General features: G+C 40.2%; 1 protein-coding gene across 1 annotated transcript in view; it reads right to left on the minus strand.

Annotated features, from left to right (window-relative positions):
• TTLL11 (tubulin tyrosine ligase like 11) overlaps positions 1-26,609 on the minus strand; it is a 47,645-nt gene extending 21,036 nt beyond the window's left edge. Inside the window, exons 1-6 of the mRNA XM_074161259.1 lie at positions 26,253-26,609; positions 19,310-19,406; positions 17,379-17,512; positions 9,129-9,704; positions 8,268-8,363; positions 7,608-7,726 (exon numbers count right to left, since the gene is read on the minus strand). Of these exons, the coding sequence (XP_074017360.1) occupies positions 7,608-7,726; positions 8,268-8,363; positions 9,129-9,704; positions 17,379-17,512; positions 19,310-19,406; positions 26,253-26,609 (1,379 nt within the window). The remainder of the gene's footprint in view (positions 1-7,607; positions 7,727-8,267; positions 8,364-9,128; positions 9,705-17,378; positions 17,513-19,309; positions 19,407-26,252) is intronic.
• Between the last annotated feature and the right edge of the window lie 374 nt (positions 26,610-26,983).

A 26,983-nucleotide genomic window follows, 5' to 3' on the forward strand; every position in this document is an offset into this window, starting at 1 on the left:
GTGCAGAATTGGACCTAGAGTCTTCCAGAGAAGAAAACTGAAGCTCTTCTGTAATATTTTTATATAACAACAATACATAAACTGACCTCATACTACTACTAAGCATAGTAACAGGCCCTATCCTGCACGCTATTAATTTCAAAAGCCTGGCAACGCATGGGGGAAGCAAAGCATCATCCTCTTTTCACAGAATGAAAGTGGTAGCAGAAAGAAAATGTTTTGTCTAAAGGTCACTGAGTAAACTGGCTGAATCCGGAACAGAAATTGCATCTTTTATGTCCTAGTCCAGAGGTTTTTTTCACAAAACCAGCTTCTCCTGTAATGGTTTGATGAAGAAAAACATTGACGTGAATTACTGAATTCCTACTGTATCTGTGCTAGGGCTATGGTTTTAGCTATTTTTTATGAAACATTATTATTGCTCATGTATTTATTCATTTTTAGTCAATGAAAACATTTTGGATTACATGTGAAATACAGCCACTTATAAACTAAAAGATCTGCCCTTCTTTCTATCAGGAGACTTTCTTTTCTTTTCTAAGTTAGGACTGTGCCACAGCATGTTCAAATTATTTGCCACTCTTCTGTACTCAGTATTGTATTTTCTCTTGTGAACACTTTTGTGGCGCTTTCCTCTAAGTGGCTCTTAAAACCAACACAGAACTATTCAGTGAGTCAAGCACTACCAGATCCGTCCCCTCCCCTCATGTAGTTCGTAGAATTTCCAACAGGGCCTGTCCTAATCAATAGGAGAAAGGTTAAAAGCTCTTCAGGATGAAGCAGATAAATAATTGCAAAAGCAAGAACAGATGGCAAAGATCAAGGCACCTACATTTGCTTCACAAGACTGAACGGAGTAGTCGAGGTTAGTTTTTCTTGAGCAGGATGAGAAACTGCAGTAGAAATAAATACTCCCCAACTACAGAAAAAACAAACTTAACGTTTCACTAATCTGAACTGAAGTAACATTGACAAACATCACATTTAAAAGTCTCCCTCACATGTCTAACTCATCCAAAGCCGCATGGGCTAATGTAACAGACAAGAATTGATACTGGAGTTGGCAGATTGCCTGATGAAGGAATAAACCAAAAAGCCCTCTAGGAAAGAGAAAGGGTCTAATTCAATGTACTTTCAAAGGGCTTTGGCAGAATGATCCTGAATATGAATGCTGGGTCATTTTGACTGATGGAGAAAAAAATTGTGTCAGCCTCCAAAATGAACCGCAGTAGAGAGATCAATCTCCAGAAAGCCACACATACGAGTTTATACACTCTCCGGCAGAAATAAGGCTTGGAATGAAGAGGTGGTGCTCGAGAAGCATCTGAATAGCTGAAAACCTGACCAGACTTCCAAGTGATAGCAAAGGGATACAGGAATCAACCTAAAGCTCCAGCAGTCAGCTCATAAAGTCAATTAGCAAATGGAAAGCAAAATGCTGATGCTACCTGAGCTAGGTTTATGACATGCTTATTTTTATAAGCACTAAACTCACCCCATATAATGCAAAAGACACTGACAGCCCTGAGTAATGAATCCCTGAGAAACATAATACAGTCACCCACAGAAGTGGAAACTAAGAAACATTACAACAAGGCTGAAGAACAGTCATTATTTCCTGATCAGTGATAGCTGCGACACCAGAATTCTCCCACTCCGTCTCTCCATATGTTTACACACTGAGTTTCTGACCCTCTTGAACCACCTCTGCCACACAATCATAACCTTAGAATATGGATAGCGAGATAAACACAGTAATCAATGGCAAGAATTACTTTATCATCATCAAAATCTGGGACAATCCTACTCTCGAGACATTTCTGCACAGTATATTTTCATATTTCCATTAAATATGACACAAACATGAGGGGAGGTTATGAAACTGAATAAAAAAAAAAGAATCTGGAAAATAAATGGAATTCAGCTGCGCAGGTTTTTTTTCCTGTCTAAGGAAGTACAAAATTGCTCCTTGATATCAAAAAATTAAGAATAGCATTAGAACTTGGAAAATGCCTTTGAAACATAGAGAAGAGAAACATTACTGAAAGGCCTGTTTCGGTAAAGGCCATATCCCTCCTGCAGGTTAGTAGGGAGGGATGGACCCACGGGTCACGAGCCCAGCGCTGAAGGAGCTGCCACTTCAACATAAGTTACATGTAAGATGGAAAGTACATGAGTGGAATGTCCAGAAATTAATTCATGTTTTCATTTAACACAGATCACATATTCACCTCCCAGAAACCATTAATTTTGTCCTGTATCAGAGAAAGAAATCATTTAAAGTGAGAAAGATGTGCCATCCGCACAGAGAAAAAAAAAATAAACCATCTTGTTTTGTGCAAGAAAAGAGCAAGATCTTTTGTGTAGTAAGTTCTACAAAACCTTGGCTGGAATTTCTTCCTAACTACATAGCACTGAGAGATGAAAAGTCAAACTGACACACATTAATATTTACAGGGCGCTCTCCGAGCAGAGTGACATTAGCCAGGGTTCGCATGCTGATCTTGCAAAAATTTGAGAGAGACCACATTGGGGTTCCTCCTGCTCAGAAAAATTAGTTAATCGTATTTGACATTTGCTGGAGCCACAGAATCCAGAGAAGAGAATTGTACCTGACATATTTTAAAAGAAGAAAAAAAATAATCAGAACATCACAAATAAATTTCAAGGCTGAATTCAAATAGAAAAACACTGAAGTGGTACGTACAGAGAATAGCACCCAAGAAAAGATAAACTAGCAATGAAACAGCAATACCAAAATAGGTAATAAACCAAAAGCACCCACTTCTGTCGGCACAATGAATTGATTGTTTTTGTAACAGCCATAGATTAAATTACATTTCATTTCCAAAGTGTTTCAATTCTTTCTTCTGTCAATGGCTATTTCAGTGCTGAATAAAAGTCATTATATTACTTTGGGGGCTGCACCTTCATCATCTCTAGCAAGTAAAAAGCAGATTTTATTCCATGAGCAACTCATATTTCTAATGACAAGCATATCATAATACTATGCTTTCTTTGTCCAAAGAATGAAATGCTGATTTTCTGCCTTGAAATATGTAAGAAACTAGGCATGTAAATGCAAGAGATCATACTGGGACACAGAAGAAACAACAGCAACAAAAATATAAAGAAGTCTCTTATTATTGCTGGATTAATTAGCATTAATAAACTAGGGCACAAATATTTTTGACAGGACAGGAAAGCAGGTCATTAGCACTGATGAGATGATATCAATGATCTTCCTAAGACATTTAGAGCAGACCTGCTCCAAATGATACTCACGGCTTGCAATTATGCCACCAGTCAAATAGTTTACCTCTAACATCCAGTGGAGAATACACAGCATTTGCATACAAGACCCAGACTCCTTTTTTCTCCTCAAATCTAATTCAATTTTAAGAAGAATAAATTGCTAATAACTAATCAAACACTGAAACTAAAACCTTTTGCTACTATAAAGATTCAAAATTAGGCACAAAAATTCCCAGAAGTTTGCAAAGCCATTTTAAAATGGATTTTCTGTTGGAGGCACAACGTAAACAATGATTTGCATCAGTGATTATCTTAATTAAACGGCTGTTTACATAAGTAACGTTGATTTACTTTAAATGTTGTTCGGTGTCATTAGACCATTCATTTGATTGTGCAGATTTCCTTTAGCTGAAGTCTTCTCCCACCTTCAGCAGGCTGGGAACAGCACCTCTGCTGCACAAGTAAATCCACAGCGAAGTTAGTGCCACACAAGCTTTATCCAAATTTCTTTACAGGAACACTATGGAGCACAGTTCGGCCCCTTTACCCTGTACCGGTACGCGATGGGGATTTCACTCTTCCAGTCGGGTGTAGCCCAGCCTTCCAACCACGTTGCCTATGACAGACCTGGATAAAACTGTGATCCTCTGAAGGGACACGTGCCACCCCTGCTATGCACGATGCTTTGAATATGTTAAGGAAAAAGAAAGTACATTTCCTCCCCCTCTATTTCTTTTTTTTACATTAGATTTCTCACTTCAGGAGGGAAGCTCCCTCCTGATGATACAGTGACCAACTGGCTAATCTGGTACTGAAGGTCTTCACTAGATGATAAATTCAAGTCAAAAGAGTTACCATTGCTGAAAAAAATGTAAGCTGGAAAAAACACAATAATAATTCCAAAATTAGCAGTGACAGATGTTCAGAACAGAAATCAAGATTGCTGGCCATCACTACCCCCTGAATTCCCTCTGTAGTAATGCTAGAAGAAAGTAAGCTTAGTTTGATAACATCTAACAGATTTACAGAGGAGTTTAAAATTCCGTCTTTCCAGGAAAACAGCTCAGCCACAAACGATTGTGTTTGTTCCAGCATGTCATCAGCCTGGATGATTGCAATGATCTGCTTAAGCCTTAAAAATCCAGGAGACCAGCACTGCCACACAAACAAAAGCAAAGAGTTACCATCTCCTGTATTATTTTATTAGACATCTTAATTTCTTAATTATGAGTGAAACTTGAGTTGCAAATTAAGGATGCCTAAGGAAAATAGGACTAGTCTAGGAACAAAAGCTACGGCAAAAAACGTACTACATTTTGGCTCCTGCAAAATTCCACTGGGGAGGGTGAGAAATCAGGACCCTCTTTTTTAACCATGCACTTTTAGCTGGAATTTTTTTTTTTTTTTAAGAAGAGCAAGGAAGTAAAATAAAATACACGACACATAGTTGATTAGCTGCTGCCTTTAATTTCAGAAAGGGTTACCCAGGCTGTACGTGGTCAGGCAGAGCCAGACACCACTCACCCTCTGGGTTCACCCTGCAGAGCCGTGCGTGGCTCCAAATCTATCTCTCAATAGGTACTTGGAAACTGCTGTCATCGGACTTACGCCACAATTGTGCTGGCGTAGAGGATTCCAAAGCAGCAAGGAAATGAATATAAAAGCAGGATATGACTTTTATAGGGATACCTGGTGCCTTCAGGATCTCAACATGCAGAGATGTATGAGGTATGCAGGATTTGTCCAGGGGGGATTGCCCAACATCAGGGAGAAGCAGGCACTGTGCAGTTCCCGTCCTGCCCATCTCTCCCAAAACCTCACATGGGCCTGTATCACTTTTTATTCATTTTAATTCCTTATGTTCTTTGCATCACAGAGTAACACAAAGCCTTCCCTCAGCTCTACAACAGAAGATACTTCCTCTATTAAAAATAAAAAATAAAAACCTTCGCATGAATTTGAAGTTTCTGTTTAAACATGTTACGTGCACAAAATGTTAAGCACATACCTCAATACTTAAACGGCCAGGACAAATTCTTAAAACTAAGAAAAGATCAGTCACACTGTGGAACAACAGCCACTAAGTATATTTAAGTATGTTTATTTGAACTTGTATTACTGCAGATTTTCAATGACTAATTATTGGCAGTGCCAAGATAATTACTAGCGATTGGTGCACGTAAAGACTGGAATTGTGTTGGAAAAATTAAGAGATATGTATGGCATGATAAACTGATCCTACGCAACTTAACTTGCTTTTCAATATTATGTGTCACGTGAAAGGAAGGAGGAAAAAAATAATCAAAACTCCATAAAGAAATGGAAAAATTAAACTAAAAAAATTTATGAGCTATTAGTCTTTCCTGATAATGAAGTACTTCAGGATGACTTCTAAAACTCACTTTCATTTAGATGCTTCATTTATTTTAATCTGGGAGATAATTAGAGGGAAATCAAATCCATCTCCATAGCAGAATATTTACCTGAGATGCAGCTCAGACTTCTCAGTATTTCCCCTGTGTGTTCAAACTCAGTGTTATATGTATCACTAAAATTTTACTTAGATTAATGGCCATTACTTAATTAGCATCAAAACTAAAATCTACAATGTTTGCTGCTGGTTAGCTGTCAGAACAGGAATTCCTTCAGATTTTTTTTTCTATTAATAGGCCGAATTTAGCTTTCCCACACACCATTCCCAGTAAAGCACATAAAAAATACTTGGAAGTAGGAGTAAATCTCAGCTGAATGGGTGGGCGGTCGTCCCACATAAGTTCCCATATATCCACACAAAAAACTATTTGCCCTTTGCAACAAAAAATAGGATTTATGGTGAAGACACAGATATTCATCAACAAGATGCTCCGTTAACCAGATTATCCAGAAAAAAAGCTGCATCACTGATGAATTCTTGCTGTGAAGAGCCAATGGTTTATCTCATCACCCACTAATCCTGTTAGAAATTATTTAGTACTCAAAATGTATCAAAGAAGAATCCTCAGTTGAATGAGCATTCCACACACACCAGCATTCTCCATGAATTTATTTCTAATTATCATTTGCCTCTTTTCCATATCTAATGTGTAGTTAATGAATGCCTGACATAACTTCAGGATATAAAAAAAGACACAACTAGTTATATAATTACAGGTTAAAAAATGATCTTTTTTCAGCTCCATGCACCGAAGTAATCTTAAGGGTGAAGGTTAAGTACAGGCAAGACAGAGTACAGCTGGCTTTGCAAGATACTCTGTACACTGCCCACAGCATCCTCGGTGCGTGGCACTGCCTCTGAAAGAATAGTTTGGTCTTATAATAATATTACAGCAATACAGAACTTGTAGGTATTATCAGTCACGTCTTATTCATGGGACTGTCTACAAAAGGACAGTAAATTTGCACTTGTGATCATTGTAGAACACGAATAACATATTTAAGCTTGCCACTATGTGGCAAAAGAAGAACAAAATCAATATTCTAGTATGGAGGCAGACCTTTAAGCAAGAATTTCTAGGGACAAAAAAAAAATAAATAAAATCTCCCTTTCATGTTTCCAAGGAACTGCTTAAAACAAGGTGGTTCATCAAAAAAGAAGATATTTCTCTCAGCCTGATCCCACCACAAGCATTTCCATGCAACCTGCTTCAGGCAGTTCCTCTCATTTCTAGATCATAGATTTAACTATGTTTACTATCACAGATCAAGGAAGCATTTTCTAAATACAACATTCGTACTTATCAGCTCCAATGGGGTGATTCATTCAGAATAATTTGTGACTTTCAAGCAAATTAATACACAAATTACTACTCATGACAGTTTTGAATTTAAAAAGAAAAAGAAGAGGCCTCATGCAAAGGTACAAACAAATAAATCTGAGTGAGTTAATTGTTTGTCTCACTTCTGAATCAAAGGTAAGATATTGCTGGGGAACTCATACAGCCTGATATGCTATCAGTTTGTGGACCTTTTCAGTTCCTTGAGCTGGAGGAACTGACTTGCACAGCTCCTTCTGCATGTCCACCCTTCCTGTAAGAAAGCGGCAGGTGAAGCGGTGGGTGCCGAGCTGTGAGGATACTGCTTGCTGGACCTGCTGCTACTACCCAGAAAGTAGAACAGGTTGGTTTTTTCCCTGACCTTCCCCTGGCAGATCTACAAATCCAAGTACTCGTTTTGTACCACACCACCAATTAATATCCTACAAGCTTTTTTTGAGAGTTAACACTGTGGATGCAAAAGGAGTCACAGAGTCAAATAATTGGGAACTCATTGTCCTGGATAAACTAACAAAATTGGGAAACAAAATTTTGCTTTTATAATTATTTGCAAAAACCAAAGAAAGTCAACACACTTACTGGACATCTTTCCTCTTCTTTTTCTGAGGGTCCACTAGCCGAAGGGTGTCTCTGATAACAGCTACTTTCACTTCTTCATCAACAGGGCTTGGAACATTTTCGAACACTCCAGGAGAAAGCTTTAAATTACAATGTGAATACAATTAATCATTACAGAACTAAGGATTATTTATTCCACATTTACTCAAACTTCATGTACGTCATTTATGTTTTAAATACACAATGATAAATTGCAAAATACTTCTTAAAGAATACACAAATACCTTAACAGTTTTTTCAGTATGATACTACAACACTTTTTGGCAAGTTTCTCTAGTAAATTGAAATATTGAAAAAAGATTGTTGCCAATGTTACCATTTATATTATGCATACAAACACGAAAAAAAAAATATTAACAATCCCCTAAACACAACTAAGTCAACTGCAGGAGATGATGAATAAATGTATTTATGACAAAGATGATGCAGAGCTTTCACAATTCCAATAAGTCACATTTCCAGTGTATAAGATTAGCAATGATTTCCAAGCAGAAAATTACAGAGAACATTGGAGGTTTCATATTAGCAGACAGCTTTCATCTTTCAAACAAGGAAAAAAGACCAGAAAACCAAACCTAAACAATTTCATCCCAATATCACTATCATGTTGACAGGTCTTACCTCTTGCTCGTGTTCTATTCTCATGCTGGGGTTTGCATTTACTTCTAGTAACATGGGCTTCAAGTTTTTCATCAGGAGAATGTCAAACCCTAAAATCTGAGCATAACAAGCAATGCGTTACGTCAGTTCTGCTCGGTGTTCCTCTAGAGAATGCAACGGCCATCCATATGTCAACATTCAGGAGAAAAACATTTGAGGGACAAAAGAGAAATAACTGAGAAATCACAGAATGATATGGAGTTGGAAGGGACCTCTGGAGATCATCCAGTCCAACCCCCTGCCAAAGCAGGTCCACCCAGAGCAGGTCCCACAGGAACGTGTCCAGGCGGGGTTTGAATGTCTCCAGAGAAGGAGACTCCACCACCTCTCTGGGCAGCCTCTTCCAGGGCTCTGCCACCCTCACAGGAAAGAAGTTCCTCCTCAGGTTTAGGTGGAACTTCTTATGTTCAAGTTTGTGCCCGTTCCCTCTTGTCCTGTCACTGGGCATCACTGAAAAAAGACTGGCCCCATCTTCTTGACACCCACCCTTGAAGTATTTATAGGCGTTGATCAGATCCCCCTCAGTCTTCTCTTCTCCAGACTAAAAAGACCCAAGTCCCTCAGCCTTTCCTCGTAAAAGAGATGCTCCAGGCCCCTCATCATCTCTGTAGCCCTCTGTTGTACCCTCTCCAGCAGTTCCCTGTCCCTCTTGAACTGGGGAGCCCAGACCTGGACACAGTACTCCAATTATGCTATATTGCTGAATAATTACTGAAACCATTTGTCTTTGATACTAACAGCTACTTTCACACAACCCCCACCTCCAAACACCGCGTCTGTCAACATGGAATCTTAGCACCTATGGCAGAAATTCCAACGTACCTGGAAGCAAGTTGGCCCAGGCTTTCCTGCTGGTATGTCAGACTGATAGTAAACTTTCAGTTCTGGTGTCAGTGCAATGATTGTTTTAATCACCAGTGAAATGATATCTGACCACAGCTTTTTGACATCAGCTCCTCTGGAAGACAGTCTGCACAGAATGCTTGAAAAAGTCCTCTTGCTGCCAGTGTTCACATTGTCAGAATGGATGAAATTCCCACTATGGATATTTAGTGAATAGTTGGTTAAGTGCATAAAAACCTGGTGCAAATTTTTCAGAGTGGGCTCTTGATAGGGCTCTGTACAAAATCTAGAAAGTCCATCTTTGGCTATGTAAATCTCTAAGGGTTCTAAGGATTTCAGTAAGACATAAAGACGAATATCAAATTTCAGTTTGTCAACAAGCAGTGGTTTGCAAATATATTCCTGGACCACAGCTGGCCGGCTCTGGATGCTTCCCGTCAGCCTGATGTCACTTGGGTCTTTAATGAGGTAGATCCCATCTCCCTGGCACCCTCCATCAGGTTTTACGATAAAAGTGGGCTTCCAGGACGGATCGCTGTCTTTCATCATACGAACCTAGAAGGAAAAGAATTACACTGAAAGACACTAATTGGGGGGGAAGAAAGGGTGATACTACAAAAGCCGACAAATTGCATTCATAAACCAAAAATAAATAAAAATAACATGATCACATCACTAGAGTAGGAAACACCGTGCAAAAAAAGTAGAAGAAACAGTGCTGACAAGCACAAAGACAAACAAAAAAGCATGAGTAGGGACTTACTAGAGCAGATAAAAGTCAATTTCTTTAACAAGCTGTTGTATAAATGATTCCAGGAACTTCCTTTTAATGTTATGTACCAATTTACAGGATGAAATGCTGTATATCTCATGAGGTCCATTTTATTAGTCACTAATGCATATGAAACTGCAAAGTTAAACTTTCATGCTACATTTTGAACTATTACTGACAAAGATAATCATTAAGCTGAGGAAAGGCACCTTATTTACTGAGGTATAAACGCAGACAAACAACACTGGGAGGAAGAAAGAAAAAATAAAAATTTGGCACGATAACTTCTTTTTCCACCACTGAATATTTTTCACAATCAGATACCCAGTGTTAGTAAAACCAGGGAATATTGATACATGTACAGATATTATATAAATACCAAAAAATTTACTAAACAAAGCAGAGATTTTCACCCTCAGTTGCCACCTACCACCATTCTCTGAAATTAATTTTTTTCTAGTTTATACCAGAACTCCCTCAGGCCTGGCACGCAGCTACTACCTTTCTATCCACTGCAAGGTAAAGAAAATTCTATCCTGATTTCAACAGCTATGATTTGTACTGGGAAGATCTATTCATAGCACATGGCAATTCAGATGCTTTCTTTAGATATACCTAGTGTGAAATCAGGAAAGCGAGGAAAGTTGGTGGAGAATGTGACGGTGGTTTGTACCGAATCAAAATGTTTGGATGAATCTACAAAGCCCTCGACGCCCAGCCTGGCCCTTCCTCAAGCTGGTAAGATGTTGGGTCTGTTCAGGAGGTGGATGTGAAACACACTGCGCTCTAGTGTACGAGCTCGCAAACAGCCATCGCCAACGTCTCCACAGCATAACGTATTTTATGCAAAATATGCAAAAATGCTCAGAAAAATCAATGCACGAGATACATTTCACTTCTTTCACAGAGAAACGCTTCCACTTTGCAGATTTCTTACAAATTATGTCAAATACTCTTTACCGCTAACAAGTTAAATTAATAGAATCATTCTAGAAAACATTTTTTCCAAAGACACACATTGACAACCGAAGTTGCTACGTACGGGGTGAGGGGGCACGACCCACTAGAAAGGAAATAGTAGGTAAGAAATTTTGACACCTACTGACACTCTGTGAGCGTGCGTACAAAAAGCATCAAGTCACAGAAATAGCAAGAAAAAGGAAAAAAAAAAAAAACAGGTTAGTAAATCACTAGCTTTCAGTGTCAGTTTCTTTCCACTGTTTGTAGTGCTTTGCCATAAAAGGTCTCTGTTTGTTAAAGTAAACTTTAATACTTTGTAAGAATGTCGCTGGAGGACTGTATGACCTATTTCTGGATTGTTTACAGCAGCTTGGACCTCGATGCTTTTGTATCCAGTTCTCTCGCTGTAGATATCCACGAGTACAGTATAAGCCACTATACCCATACCTTGAGGTTTTTTCCCACACTGTGCCCTAGATTTTTGGGGCCTATAAGGGAAACGGTTTATCACAGATAGAAATTATAACAGTAACGGGGAAGTACCCGTGGTTTGTCAGAACCTACAGAAACCCAGATGAGGCCTTAGTAAAATGAAGAACAAAACTGAATTATAGAGAATTAGATGATTATAGAGACGGGTCTGCATCCTCACACAGAAAGTGGGAAGAATATAGAAGAAAAAAAAAAATTTCTAAAACCCAGATCTAACTCCAAACGTCTCAAATTCAAAAGGCAATTGAACGTGAACTTCTTGCTCAATCCCACTGTCAGTTCTACTTACTGACAGCAGCAGCTTGATTTCTGGGGCATGAACAGGGCTTGGCACTGTAACAAACCACCTTCTATAGAAACTAGCTTCTTGGAAGCAACAATAAATATCTTTAGAGTTTTTGGTTTTTACAAACTAATGGGAGTTACATGAAGAAGTAAAAATAAAAAATTATAATAAAATAACAAAAAAAAAAAAGGGAAATGACCTTTTTTTTCCAAAAGAATCAGTTATGTTATCTGTGAAAAAATTAATTCCACCTGGAACAGACTGTTAATAGTTGGCAGTTCAAAACGTGATTATTGTAATAAGGTTGTTTTGACCTTTGAACATGTTAAACTGACACATTCATTTAGCAGGGAATGTTTGGAGGCCAATGTCATTCCCAACTGGGTACAGCGAGCCAGAATTAAATATGGCACCAATAACTAACCACTGGATTCAAATCTGCACTTTTGTAAACAGCATATATTCACTCAAAACTCTCTCAGAAAGAAAAATGTTCAATATAATTAGGGAATCTTTTTACCTCAGAGAAAAGAGCAATTACCCCATCTATATTGCCTATGAAGCCCACATCCACAAGAAGCAAACCTAAACTTTGCAAGCTTCAATGAATTTTATTTAAGGACGAAAAAATCATGAAGACAGTAACTAGGTCACTGTATGGGCCTGACACATCTGCTGAATATCAGACCTTTCGTGTTACATGCATACCTCCCACTGCCTAAATAAATTCTAGTTTATTTATTACGTGCATAGCAAAAGTAAAAACTGCAGAGATATGCACGCCTCAATCAGTAGAAGTGAAATCGGGAATGAAAGGAAGGAAATCAGGAAGAATTTAGACTTATCTTGGATGAATTTTAAAAACTATTCATAAAATACGGCATGTTTTACAGCACGTGGCAAGGAAAGAATGTTGAGTATATTTAAGCCAGCGAGTTAATGTGTCTCTGCCGTCAGAAGTAACTGGTTTGGAGGTCAAGGACTGAGCAACCAGTGGGAAATGAACTGCAGCATTACCCTCTCGGGCAGCCCTGAGTTCATGGCAAAGCAACATGACCCTGGTGAGAAGCCTCTGGAGCGGCCCCAGCTCTTGCTGTTCTCTGCGGGTACACCAAGTCCCTGCGGGTGTAGATATAGAAGCATTGCATTCAGAAATATTTCGGAGGAAAGAAATTATTAGAGCACAATTTGTAGTTTATCAAAATGCAACTATACAATCCAGGTTTCAATGAATAGATACTGAAGGACTGTAGCTCACGAAACTCCTAACAGCACTGGCACCGGGAGCCGTAACAAAGGACGCAGCTAAAGAAACACAGGGCGCAGGCTAACACCTTTATCAGCTACTCACGGGATTTGGAAGAGTAAGGCAATTAAAATCTCTTTTCTTTCAAAACAGAGGGATGTCTCAGTACAGACCATTCTTTTCTTGCATTCACACCTTTTACAGCACCAGACCTGCAGCTGCTTCTCTCTCCGTTCAGGCAGCGATGTGCTGAACGAAGCCTGTGCTCTGGTTTTACACGGGCTCCCCAGCAACAACTGGAGATTGACTTTAAGAGGCCTGAGGATACGAGCTAACAATGAAAAAAAAAAAAAAAAAAAAAAATCAATTTCCACCATCAGCTCTGGCACTGCAGAATGACAGAGGAAAAATATCAGGACACAGGAAAAGGCTGAGCACTGGTTGGATCACCGTGATTTCCGGACAACACCCTCTGCCATGACTACATTAGGATGTTCCCAAGGCCTGAAGAACTTCTGGCTCCATCCTACCCATTCATTTATTTCATTCAGAATCACACTGCTAAAAGCCTTCCTACCAACTACAGCAGAAATTCAGGATTAATTATTTAGACAAGTTTTTTTCTCATGGCCAAGTGTTGCACTATCTCCATGGAAGATCCTTCTTCAAAATAGGTCACTTTGAGGCATAAAATGCCACAATGGAGCTCAGGCTTACATAAACGGTGTGTGGATAAACAGGTCCCAGTAGGTCAGCAGGCCTAGATGTGCAAAGAAGAGCAGGATTTATGCCTTAGTCTTTTTAACACTAAAGAATAATCTTCCCCTGACATGACATTACTCTGCTTCTCTGGTTCACCGTTGTTAAAGTCAGCATCCCAGGAAGATATGTGGTTAATCTTAAACCTCCACAACTAAACATATCCTACTATGACTCCAGTTGTACGTACAAAGTGCCAACTGCGCTCTACTAAGGCTGAAAGCAATAAAGAACCTCTACAAAACCAGCCAGGGCAATCTGCCTCCCGTCCCCATGTCTCTTGTTCACGCCTCACGCTACTTCTGCTCTGCTACAGCAGCACCATTTCAAAAAAGACAATAATTCCTGGGGACTACTGTTAGATGCAACAGCAACCTGCTCTCAAAGTCCTCCATTTCAACAAACATCACTCTCATACTTAACTCTTTCCACTTAGCTGGAAAGGAAATAATTTTCTCCATCATTTTCTAGTCCATCAAAACTTACGCATGGCAGATGAAGATGGGATGGTGGGGAAAGGGGGAACAATAATCCAGAGTCAGTCTGGTTTTCAGCAGCTTGACTGTCTTGAAGAAAGCGGATGGTTTCTTCATCTTCAAGGAAATTCCTGACAGTCGTCTTCAAATTCTCCACAATCCCCTCAACTATATTCTTTCAAATTCTCATTAAGAGGAAGCTTGTTCAGACTTAGAAAAGTCAGTCATGTAGGAAAATCAGCTCATTTGAAACGAGATATTTCTGTGTACTTAGCTTGACAGAAGGAAATTATCTTTAAAAACTTGTTAACCATTTACAGCCAATAGCAAGAGGAGAGCACGATGTCTAATGGCATGAAAATCTGATCCAGTTGCAGGTTTGCCTTTCATGAGGAAACTCAGGCTGAATTAATACAGTGTTCTGAAAAAAATCCATATAATGGGCTATAAGATTTGACAGCACAAAGACTAGAATATTCATGTCCATGCCTAAGAGGTATCCAAAAGCTGAAAACCTGATTAAACCACCAAAAATATGCTGTGCTGGAAATTAGACTGTCCAAATTAGATTCTTATTAAAAATTAATCATACTAGACCTATTCATCATCCTCATAGACAACACAAAGAAGGCACTATGAGAGCAATCAAGGCCCTGGTTAGAATCTCAAGCTAGTTACTTTTCGGAAATTGGAATTTCCTATTAGAAATAAGTTCTTATCACACAGATTCCAACAGATTCTTCTCTGTTAGTGAAGGGGTGATTACAGTAGCACCCGAGAGATTTGCTTATGTGCAACTCATCTTCCGTTATGGTGACATGTTAGTACAGAACGTTTTAAAAGGTAAAATATAAGTGAATATTGAAAATAGATAAAATTCTATTTACTTAGTAAAATTAACTTTTAAGCCCTTGTTAAAAATACCTATCACCATTTCAGTTTAATGTAAATGACACTAAGGGAACTACCATTTTGTTGGTATTTCCCAATATGAAGCTCACCTTCAACAAACTTAGAGTGCAGGTCTCCCATCGATTACTGGCTAATGAATATTACATTAGCTGCAGTGTTTTCTACCTGGATTTTCTACCTGGATTAAGGGTTACGGGAAAGAGGGAAAAGCTGACAGCATTTGATTTAGTTGTTGATACAAATGTATGACAAAAGATGACAATCACATCTCCAGAACTGAACAACTCCAAAACAGAAAGAATATTTGAGAGAGAAATTGTTCTGAAACGCTGCAGCGCTTCGGGAGGAGGCAGCGAGACTGAAATGCTCAAGGAGGTTATTCTTTCAGCAGTAATTTCTGTTACAGGCAAAAGCTCAGAGGTGTTAACTCCCCAGTCCAGCCCTTTGCAACAAAATCCCATACTACAAATGGCACCAAACCACCCTCTCACGTCTAACCTAGACCTGCACTGACACAGAATTTGTGACCTTTGGTAATTAACTATGCCCTAATGGACTTGAACACCAGTAATAGCGAAGGTGCAGCAAGGCAGGTTTCAGCATGACTCATGTAGAGCTACATACTTAGCAGCTGCAGCCCACGACAACACAGCTTTGCTTCCAGAAGCACCGGAGATGGCTAAATCTCCTTTTGCTCAGATAAATACACATGGATTCACATATTCCAGTGTGTGTCAGTTCCTATAGGGGTATGTTGAACATGCAGGCACTGCACATACCTTTATGTTTGAGAATAAGCTCAAAATTTAGTGTCAGAGCTGATATTTTCAGTCCCATTAGGGTCCCTTGGTTGTAAAGCAAACAAAACCACATATGAACAAATAAATAACAGAAAAGACTGTAGAGCTCCTACTGAGAACTCACAAAACTGCAGGTGAAAAGCGTTCTCAACCATTTATGGTTCACAGTGGATTTGGAACTTTTTGGTTTGTATTTTTTCTTGTTCTGGAGAGGTTACGTTACAAACTTGTGCTAAATAGAACATAAACTCTTACAACATAAAATATCATGTTTGATAACACGAACTATGCTTTTCTCAAACACAGATGGAAGAACATATGCAAAGGAAACTCCTAGGAGTGTGTTACTGGACATCTGTTACTCTTGGAACAAAAACCGAATCGTTTTCACTCCAGTAACCATTCAACCAGAGAAAAGTATTTATTTGCAGTGCCACCTGCTGACAGCGTGTGGGTCCGTGTGTTTAACGTGATGTACAAACCCCCATCGCTACGCGCTGCTCCGTTAATCAGAGCCTTGTAACCAAGACAGGCACCGTTCCCCAAAGAGCCATCGCTAGAACCCCAGTGCACCATTTTGGAACTTTACTTCCAAGTGATTTGTACTTATCTACCTGTCATAGCTAAATTGATTGGATAATTTACGCTCCTCTTACAAATTGGTCCTACATCTAAAGCAATAAGGCTGAAGTACTGTTGGGATTTTATTCATTTTTACTGGCAATGCCACAGCAGTGACACAGCACATTTGAAGAGTTTATATTAAAAGATGTTCATGGATTTAATTGGATTGTGGATATGGTAATTATCTGAAAAGTAACACACAGTATAGGAGTCTATTAAAGTCCATACCTTTTTCTCTCACTTTTCCAAGCAGAGGATACTGTAGAATACAAGAATGCACTGGGCGAGTCAGACAGGGTTAAAACAAACGCATACAATATTTTTTAAAATATTTCTAACAACAGAACCAAACACCAACACACAGCATCACTTTTTTTCAAAAAAAAAAAAAAAAAGCTGAAAAAGAATGGCATTTTATTACATTCTGAATATTTAAACAAAGCATCAGTCTGACAAGAGATTCAAACAGATGAAGGGAGATGTGAGTATATTTAACAATGCAGAGTACAAAATGCTGTGGTGAAGGATTTGGATAGCACAGGCAGCATGGACTAAGAAGACTTCAGTGACAATGAATCTGGCGAAGTACCACACTCCACACACCACTGTACTGGAACCTCCTCGGCCCTTTAAACTCAGGAGAATACGCAAGGAAAGGGCTTATGGTTCTACCACATTTAATTTTCAGACATCTCTTCTGGCATTGCAGAGAAGCATAATTGTTTTTAAGTTTATTCTGAACATAACAAACAAAAGCAGTCTGATCTCAGGCAAATTGAAAAAGACATCATCCACAGCACTCAAGTGTGATTTTAAATAATCTGATAGGTACGAAAAACTAAAGAATGACATGGCAACAACATCGAACAAGTTTACTTTTATTCTCAGAATAGTATATCTACCTCATCCACAAAGAGGGGAAATTCTTCTGGCAGAATCCAGGATCGAGGGTAGAAGTTATATTCAAGAGGAAATAGATCTTGCATTGTTCGCACTGCCCGACTCAGTGTAATTTTACGGACCATCTCCGTCATGCCTGGGAAAATAACAGACAGCATGTGAAGATGACAAAGAATCCGCACTGAAGCCTCATCCTAAAAGTAAATTGTTGTATCGTTATTCACCCTATCCGCAGCCACTCTAGTAATTCCTTTCAATAAAGCCGAAAATATTTTAAAATTTAAAATCTGACAATACGGCCGTATTTCATATTGTATGTAATACTGTATTGTATTAAAAAAAAAAAAAAAAATCAGTTATCCAAAACACAGCTCAGAATAATAGAGGGAAAGTTTTAGTCCAATAGTAACTACTGGCTTCACCATAATCCAGAATTATGGCCCTAGCCTGCTATCATTCCAGGAAGAGATAAAAATGTCATTTAAATACAATCAACCACTTTGTGTTTACTTTGCATCCATTTAAGTGACTATGTCAGAAAGACTAGGTTATTTTGTGAGCAGCCAAGCTTAGCTGCTTTCCCGCAGCTTTGAATCTCATGCTTGGATCATGCTGTGTCCAGATCCATGTGAGCTCTGGTCGAAGCTTTTCCCAAGGTTGGGGCATTAGGGGTTACTCTTGTGATGTTTATATACTTTCAGATATTACAGCTTATAAGGCTCGTGCTGCAGCTTCTTTCTCCATAAGAACATCATCTGTGGGCTTCTTTCCTCCATGGTCAACAAATTTCCACAAAACCTACAGGAACTCAGTAGTCTGTGGCTGCAAACCTCTGTCAAGCGTGGTTGATTTTGGCCAGGAGGTTCCAAAGGTACAAGGAGGACAGAAAGTAACAGAGAACACACACATTTGCTGAAGCCTTATTTCCATCGGAACATGACTAGAAAGCTATTTTTATGGAAAATTTTCTAAGTCTTTCTGAGCACCAACCCTTTCAGATTCTTTGCATCTCTTGCAAGTAACTAGGAGAGGCATCAAGACCTCTTCAAGAGAGAAAGAATTTAGTAAAACCCAACATCAAGGTAGAGCAACATTCCTGGAAATCAGGTCTAGTTCTGAAGGACTCTGTGGTTTTGATTTCTGTGCGTGTCACTTGCTTACCACGTACGAGCCAGAACGCAGAGAGGGCAACACGCATCTAACAGATTTAAACTACCAGAAAAATACACTATCCGATACTTGAATGTGAACTTCCCACAGAGCGGAGAAAGTCAGGGTAAAGAAAGCATGAAGTTCAATATCAGAGGGTTCTTATTCTCACAGCATACTAATAGCAGCAATAAATCTGAAGTAAAGGGCTTAGTCAATACCTAAGCCCTTAGCTCTTATTTAGAGAGATCTCAACAGGGATTAAATGAGAAAAAAGGGAGCTTAAAAAAGCAGAAGAGTCATCATAAGATGAAGGCTGACATGGACTCTTCAATATTAAAAAATCCATTTGAGGAACTCCGCTTCAAGCTTCTCCCTGAGACAGGCCAGAGGACGAAACAAAACTGATTCTTTCCACTTTGAATCAAAACCAAATCCAAAGATACAGCACTGTTATCAATGCCAGATAACAGGCAATAATTGCATACTTCACTTAAATTATAGCCTAACACTATTAAATAACCTAAATTAATACATATGAATTATTCTTTTCATCAAAAACACATCCTCTCCAAAACAAATTTCAGTTCAGAATTGTTAGAGACACCCATTCCGATATTGTCACCCCCTAAGCAGAAGTCACCTACTGAAACCAGTGACACGCTAAAACTACTATCAGCTGATTAGGCAGATAATTCACGTTATAAAACAGTAAAACACAGAAACAGTTGAAATAATCATGTTTTTAAAGCATTTGTTTAAAGGAGAAACAGAAGTAAGGTACCTGGAAACTTGTTGACTTGACCTGAGAATATATCATTGTCATGAAACGACACCCCGTGCCAATAGATATCGCACGGCAAGCGCCTGCCAAAAGGAAACTGGAAAAGAGACAGGAGACAAATTTTGAAGCAATCTGGCAGTACTGATTCCTTCCTTACTGCTCTAAACGCTCACATTAAACATAAACCATTCAAGAACAGTCTTCTGACTGTCAAAAGAAAACATGCCCTATATTTTGGTTGCAAAACTAGGAATATTTTGATCAGTTCAAGGCTCTAAAGTTCAAGATGTTAACAAACCAGGAAAGGTTGACGGAAACAAAAAACAAATGACTGAGAGGCATGATCTGTACTGAGAAACTCCGAGCTTGTTATCAACCACAATTAAGGCATAACTCATTTGTAATTTAAAATACTATTACAGGGAATAAATTTTCATTAAGAAGCACTTAATTCCGGCACATGAAGGCACAGCAATAGCAAGTGCTACAGCTGGGAAGTAAACAAACCCTGACAATGTTTGGGGTTATTTGGGTTTTTTACTCCCCAGTTTAAGAAGCAATAAGCAACCATCAAAGGAGAAAAGCACAAGGGGTCATGGAGAAATTGCCATTACTGGCAGTTACTAAATCAACTCCTATTCTTAAAAATATCGCCATTTAATGCCGCGAGTCGCATGCCCTGTATCTGTGCCCACCCCTGCAGCTTGGTGACCCACATCCCACCACCCGGCCGTGTGGCACCTCTGTGCACCCCCAGTCCAGCACGAGCAGGAGACATCTCTGCTCCCGAGGACTTTATTTCAGGGAGTACATGTCGTTAGTAATATTTTTAGAAATTAGTAGTAAGTTGTAACTGCAAAGTACTTTCTGAGCCAAGCTGATTTACGTTGGTGTCCAAGCTGCAATAAATTGAAAATGGATTTCAAAGCCAGATACTTAAGTGACATTAAGTATATTATTCACTTATATATATTCAGTTATATGTATTAATTTATACAGTATTCATTCCTTTCTGGTACTAATAGCCTGTATTTAAAAGAAAAGCTTATAATTTAATTATTGAGCATATATATTTCAACTATTAAGGACTAAGGCAGTTATTTCAACAATATTAAGTATGCCAACAATTTAAGAGCTTCTTTTCCCATTCACATAAGACTTCACCATAAAGTGGAAGACTGTACAGTTTTCTATTACTGAAAAGATCAACCTTTTTTAAATAGTCTGAAGAGGCCTGAAACAGCGCTGCCAATTATCGATAACAACAGTTTCTAATAGTAGTAAAGTGGTTTTAAAAAAAAAGCTACCAGCAGTAAGAACAAAAGCCCCATGAATTAGCAGTATCAGCAATCCAAAGTAAAAAAAAATACTGTTAAAAATGAAACATTTGCAATCCATGTTATAATAATAAATAGTTTTGTGTAAAAAAGGTACTCCGATTTTCCACACCTGTTCTCTTAGACGCAGTCCCTTTTATCAATCCAAAACTTTTTATCTGCAACTCCATGTAGATGCCGTTAATTAAATACCATATGGAACATGTTCACAGGAATCTCTTCTATTATTAGGCAACATCTTTTTCAAATAAATACACTATATTTCTGCCCACGGCATTTTTAGGAATGTTGTATGAAATATCTACTGCCCTCATCACCCAATGACTTCAGTAAGAAGAAAGAACTAGACTATTTTGCAGAAACTACTTGTTCTTTACTCCAAATGTAATTTTTCTTGCTTTAGAACATTTCTTTAAGCAACAGATTTTTTTCCAATATGACAGAAAAAGAATCTCATAAAGCTTTCGAGTGAATTATTTTATTTGCTACTTTAATTAAAATTTCAGTTTCCTCAGTAAATAGCCTTGAAAAATTAATTTAAAATGCTAATTGAGCAATGCATCCTTTCTCTGTTTCCTTACTCATAGGGATGAGTTACCCAATTTAACAGAGCCAGTGGATTCTTCACTTATTTCATTATTATTCAGCCTGCAAAATCTGTTTTTGTACAAGTGAAAATTAATTCTGTTAGGCTCTGAAAGACAATCAGTGGCCTTAACCTCTTTCCACAGGTATATCCGGAATACAGATGCAGTATTAGGTCTCAGAGTGCCCTTCCCACTAAAACCTGAACAATTTATTTATTTATTAAATGAAATTGAAATGAAAGGAATGAAATTTGCATTTATATAACACCTTTCATCTACAGAGGATATCAAAGCACTTTCCAAACACCGCACAGAAATCATTTCACCACAGATGAAGAGGGAGCACTGCTGGACTGGAAAGTGGAAGCGCTGCACCCCTGCATCAGCAACTCGGGATGCACGGCAGCTTCCCTGCTCCTGACACACCAAGATTATCTGGATTTATCCAACAACGGGATCACACTCACCTCATGAATGAGCTGGGAAGGATTCTTTATCCTCTGCACTATACTTTTACATAAGAAAAGTGTTTGGGAAGGAACAAATAAGTTTGATTATTTGGCTCCCTCTGGCAGTTCCAGGCAGATATAAATTAATCTTACTCTGGTAAAAGAGGCCTTTCCACCACCTCCCCAGCTCCTGCTGCAGGGCATGAGCTAAAGAGAAAGGCGGATGCTTGAAGCAGTCCTTTGTTCTCATAACAATTTCTGTCCATGGCTACCTGGTGCCAGCTGGAACAGCCTCAGATCTGCACTAATCAAGCCGAGATGGTCACAGCCCAGGACTTGGGGTGCTCAGCACCACGGGGGACAGAGGTCGGGGACATCACTGGAGCCATCCTGGTGCAGAAACCCCACAGCCTGGTTCCAGGATCCATCACCACAAACAACTTTCAGGTTGCAATCAATTGACTAACTCTTGGAAGAATTTATTTTAAATCTTTTTTATCCAGAGTTGGGGGTATTTGTCAGAAAAATAAAACCACAAACAAACGAAAATAAAAGCCACAAAGAGAATAGAATTGTTTCCACAATTTTGACGCTATTAATAATCAATCACAGTCAAATTGGTCTGACAGGTCATTTCTACCTTTTGGTCGGAAGCCAATAATTTAATTTGTCTCACGGGTCACATCAGTCTGTTCCATCGTGTTTAATGACAAGTTAAATGACTCTTGTCTTCTAGTCAGCTTTTCCTAGCAGAAAATTTCAAACTCTTTCTACGCCTCCATGCAGCTACTGAACAGCGAGACAAATGAAACGCTTAATGCTGGGTTATTTGATGCCCGAGACATCTGCTTCTTCCTTTTTCCTGGTAATTGAAAGCTAGCTAAAGAAATAATTTATTAAGTGATGAATAAACTCAGGATGCAATCTCAATTTGTGCCCATTATTTCATTTGGCATATCATGTTCATTTAAAGAATCTGACACACTAAATCAGATAGTCCAATCTAGTGATGGGAGTAATTGCTCCACTGGCATGCACATTAAAATTCTGCAATGCTTTTTAAAAGGTCTACCCCTGTGCGTTACCCCAGGCAGGGCTATCATGGTTGATAATTTAATTTACTGAAAATTCCCACAGCTGAAAAAAAAATGCAGTTTTTTCTGTCTTTACTTCCAATAACAGTCAAATTGCTCTCTCTTGAACTCTTACACCTCTTCCTCATATGTCAGTGCCATAGAATAAACTGCTCACCAATATTGGCCATGCTTAGAGTATTATTATTATTATAATATAGTGGTATTTACCATATGTTAATTTACTAAAATGAACTACTACCATGTGGACAACTCTGTAATCACACAGTGCATTATGTCTTTTATTTCTACAAATTATCAGGGAGCATATTGCAATAATAAATTAGTACTGAAACAAAGCTCTTGCGGCAGGTCAGGGTAACTGCAGCAAGGAGAGTTCAGAACGTGAAACTTCAAACAAAAAACAACCCAAAACAAAAGCCTATATGACACTGCAATAATGTTATCCGCTAGACAGAAGAAGTTATGGATAAAAAGAAGCCCACTTTAAAAAGCCTATCATAATGCCTCCTGCCCAAAAAAACATTCAAGTCAAAATATTCACATCCAGCAGCAAACATAGAAAAGAAACAAAAGAAAAGCAGCAATGGGAAAAAATGTAAAAGAAGTGGTGAGGGAGAAGGATCCAATGTACTCAAAGCCCACAACGCAATCACCTTGAAAAGTGTTATACAAGGGACAACAGTAGAATACCAGCCCCTAAAACATTTTAGATACATTTATTTTATTGCTACTCCTAAGATTCTTTTTGTTCTTACTTTATTTTTATGGATGCTGCAAGAAACATCTGTGTTCCCTCTGCTGGTCCTGCTGTAGCAGTGAAACTATTTCCATGGCTCTGTGCCCATCAATGATAGCTGTTTGAGCAAATACTTTCATGCTATTTTTCTAAACGTTTGAAAGGAAGAGCTTCCAAAATTATATGAAACTTGAATAAAAGAGTTTTCCTTGTATTGCTCTTCTTAATGCTGTTTATTTTTCTCTTCAAATCTAGACAAGATCCTGCCTACTGCTTCCCTGTGTCTGCTGAAGTCTGCTAGCTTGAAGTCAACAGTTTGTCCTAGAAGACTTTCATCATCTTACTTTCTGCAATGTAAACAGTACTATTTAAGAGTCACAGCTCATACTGTTCCCCTTTTCATCACTCTTTTCACCTTAGGGGGTGAGGAAGGAAATAAATAAAGGAAAAAAAAAAAAAAGAGAAATCTGATTTGTCTCATATACATTGATAAGAAAAAATACTTTCTTAACAAAAGGTAATGTTACATTCATACATATTAACCTCTTTATTATGATAAGCTGAAAGCTTTACAGAAACCCATTACAGTGACTTGCTTACACGGAATTAATTACTAACCACCTAGATGGTATGATCCAATGGCAGAAAATTCCCTATTTGGTCTCTTCTTTATTAAGAGTGCAAAGTGGCCAGAAGGGGAAGCAGCAGACTAAATGAAAAATATTGACTGAACTAAGGGATGGAGGAGAAAGGATATTGAGGAAGACAGTAAACAAAGAAAGATGAAGTAAAGCTAAAAGCGATTGCTGTTGTGGGATGCAGAGCAGGAAGGAGAACGCTGATAATGCAGTGCAGATATTCGAGAGAGCAACAAGAGCATGTGAAACAAGTCAATTTGTAGGTCAGAATACCAAGCATGGAGAATCCAGAGGATAAGATATGCAAAAGAGTAAAAGCTCAGGAAACAGAAAAGACAAAATTAACCAGTAAGTACGGCTCATTACCAACATAATCTGTGAGGCTAACTTATATCAGTGATTCAGAAACACTCGCTGGAATGGCACTAGGCACTCTGAACATAAAACTTAGCCATAAGAACGACGCAATTAAGTGTGAAGTCCCCCTTGCTCTGTATGTCACCCAGTAAAACAGGGAGCAAGGCTGCTAAGAGACGCTCCACAGGTGCCCCGGAGTAAGAAATGTAAGCATAACAGGTTTTAATTTCACGCCTCTGGTGTTTCGTTACTATTTTGCTGTAAGAGCAGGAGTTGAGAACTGGAGCGTTTGTGCAATGAGATTTTGAAATTCTCCCACTGGATTTAAATAACAAAAATCTTGAAATAAATTTTTATGAAGACAGAGAATGAGAAAGCCCTACTCTTCCCAACAAGAAGCATATATGTCTTTGTGGTATTAGGTATTTAGGACATTATGAATAAATACAGGTAATATTTACTGCCACTCAATCCTCCAGAAAATAAATTTGTAACGTTTAACTCTGAGGTTAGGAATAACACAGAATATATTGTCTACCCCAAGTCCATAAAAAAATGTTGTTAAAAAGCATCAGGTGCACAGAAACATTAATATCTTGTGAGCCTGCATCCCAAAGGCAGCTCTGTAAAGTGGAGCAGCTGCCGTAGCTCATGCTGCTGCACACAAAGGAACAGTTCATCCACAGGTTTTATCCTTCCACTTCATGTCCCCTCCAACTTCCCTCTTCCAAAGGGATCACAAGTACCCTTTTTCTTACAGAAGTTCCTCAAAAAGCTCCTAGAAGCCTTCTCAACTTATATAGCACTATTTATAAAGTTATTATGGAAAGAAAATCTTTACAATTTAGCATTTATAATAGGATATACATTAGAAATCTCTTCAGGAGTTAAATAAGGAGTTCCAAAGCATCAGTTTTGTGCCAGCTCCCATACTGGCCCATCTCCAGTTCAACACAGACAGCCTGAACTCACACAGCACAGAGAAAACATGATTCAGGCTGTAGGGGAAAAAAAAATAAAGCCATAGCTTTTCTATATACAATAATTGAGAAGGCTAAAGCCTGTTATGTATGCTTTATTAGGTGGTTTCAGATTATTTTGTTCATACACAATGCTCTTTGACATGCCTTCAAGATAATCTGCGATGCTGAGGCTTTGCCATGGGCTCAGGCAGCTGATCTGCCAGGCCATACCTTGGGGCCACTGTCGCGAGCCTTATGCCACGTACCGATCCCGTGAGGGAACGGCGAAAGGAAAGAAACGCAACTTGACGAAACACGCCAAACGTTTCTACACAGGGGTAGGTTTCTTTCTTGCCCTTTCCAGTGATCAGTTTAAGCTTTGGAGCATAATATCCGATTACCCCTATTTTGGCTTGCATAATTGGTGATGGCAGCCTTGATCGTGAATCAGATCAGCCTCCAGACTTGACATCTAACTAGAAATAACCCCAGGGTCGAGATGTCACCAGCCGGGATGAGGTCCCCGCTACAGGCGCCTGCTCTGGCGCTGGCTCAGGAGGGGGGAGGAGGAGGAGGAGGAGGAGGAGGAAGGGGAAGCGCTTTGCTAGAGGCAGACCCCAAGGCAACGGAGGGAGCTTTCCCCCGGGCCGCCGGCAGAGCAGCGTGGGGAGCGGAGGGAAGAGCCGGAGCTGGGCCCAGCGCTGGGCCGGGGCCTTGCCGGAGCCGGAGAAGGGGAAGGCAGAGCCCGGCGAGCCTCCCGAGGGCCGGGCGGGCGCTCACCTCCCTCCAGCGCAGCTGCCTCAGGCTGATCTTCAGCGCCTCCAGCGAGGTCTTGGCCTTGGAACTGTCCACCGTGACGCGGGGCCGCCGGGCGGCGCGGCCCCCCTCCTCCCCTCCGCGCCGGCCCGGGGCCCGTCGCCCCCTGCCCCGCGCCGCCCGCCCGCCGGGGCCCTGCGTGCCGACACCGCGGCGGCACCGCTCCCGGCCGGTCACGGCGGGCAGCGCCGCTTCCTCCGGGGGCGGCTCGGCGGGCTGTCCGCCCTGCGGCTCCTCGGTGGGGAGGGCCGGGGACCCCGGGGGTACCTCCGCCTCCCGGGCCGGGGCGCAGCCCTGCGGCGGGGCCCCGGCCGGCTCCATCCCGCGGCGCTGCCTCGGCCCGGCCGCCGCCCCCGCTCCCCGCCCGTTGCCATGACAGCCGCGCGGCGGACGGGGCGCGCGAGGGGCCAATCGCCGTGAGGCGGGGGAACCCCGCTTCGTTCCGCCCCCCGCCGGCAATGACGTACTGTGGCCGCCGCGGCCATTTTGGGAGCGGGCAGAGCCGCTGGCCTCTTCCGAGGAGGCCATTTCGGAAAGGCGCGGGGCGGGGCGCGGCCGCCATCTTGGAAGCGGGCGGCGTCGGGAGGGAAATCTGTCCCGTAGGTGGCGACCGGCGCCTCAGGGCGCTCGTAGAGATCTGGCCGCGTCTGGCAGCCGTTGGCTTTGGCCACCGAAAACCCTGCCCGCGTGGCTTA

This window comes from Numenius arquata, chromosome 19 (assembly GCF_964106895.1).
Source record: "Numenius arquata chromosome 19, bNumArq3.hap1.1, whole genome shotgun sequence".
NCBI lineage: Eukaryota > Metazoa > Chordata > Aves > Charadriiformes > Scolopacidae > Numenius > Numenius arquata.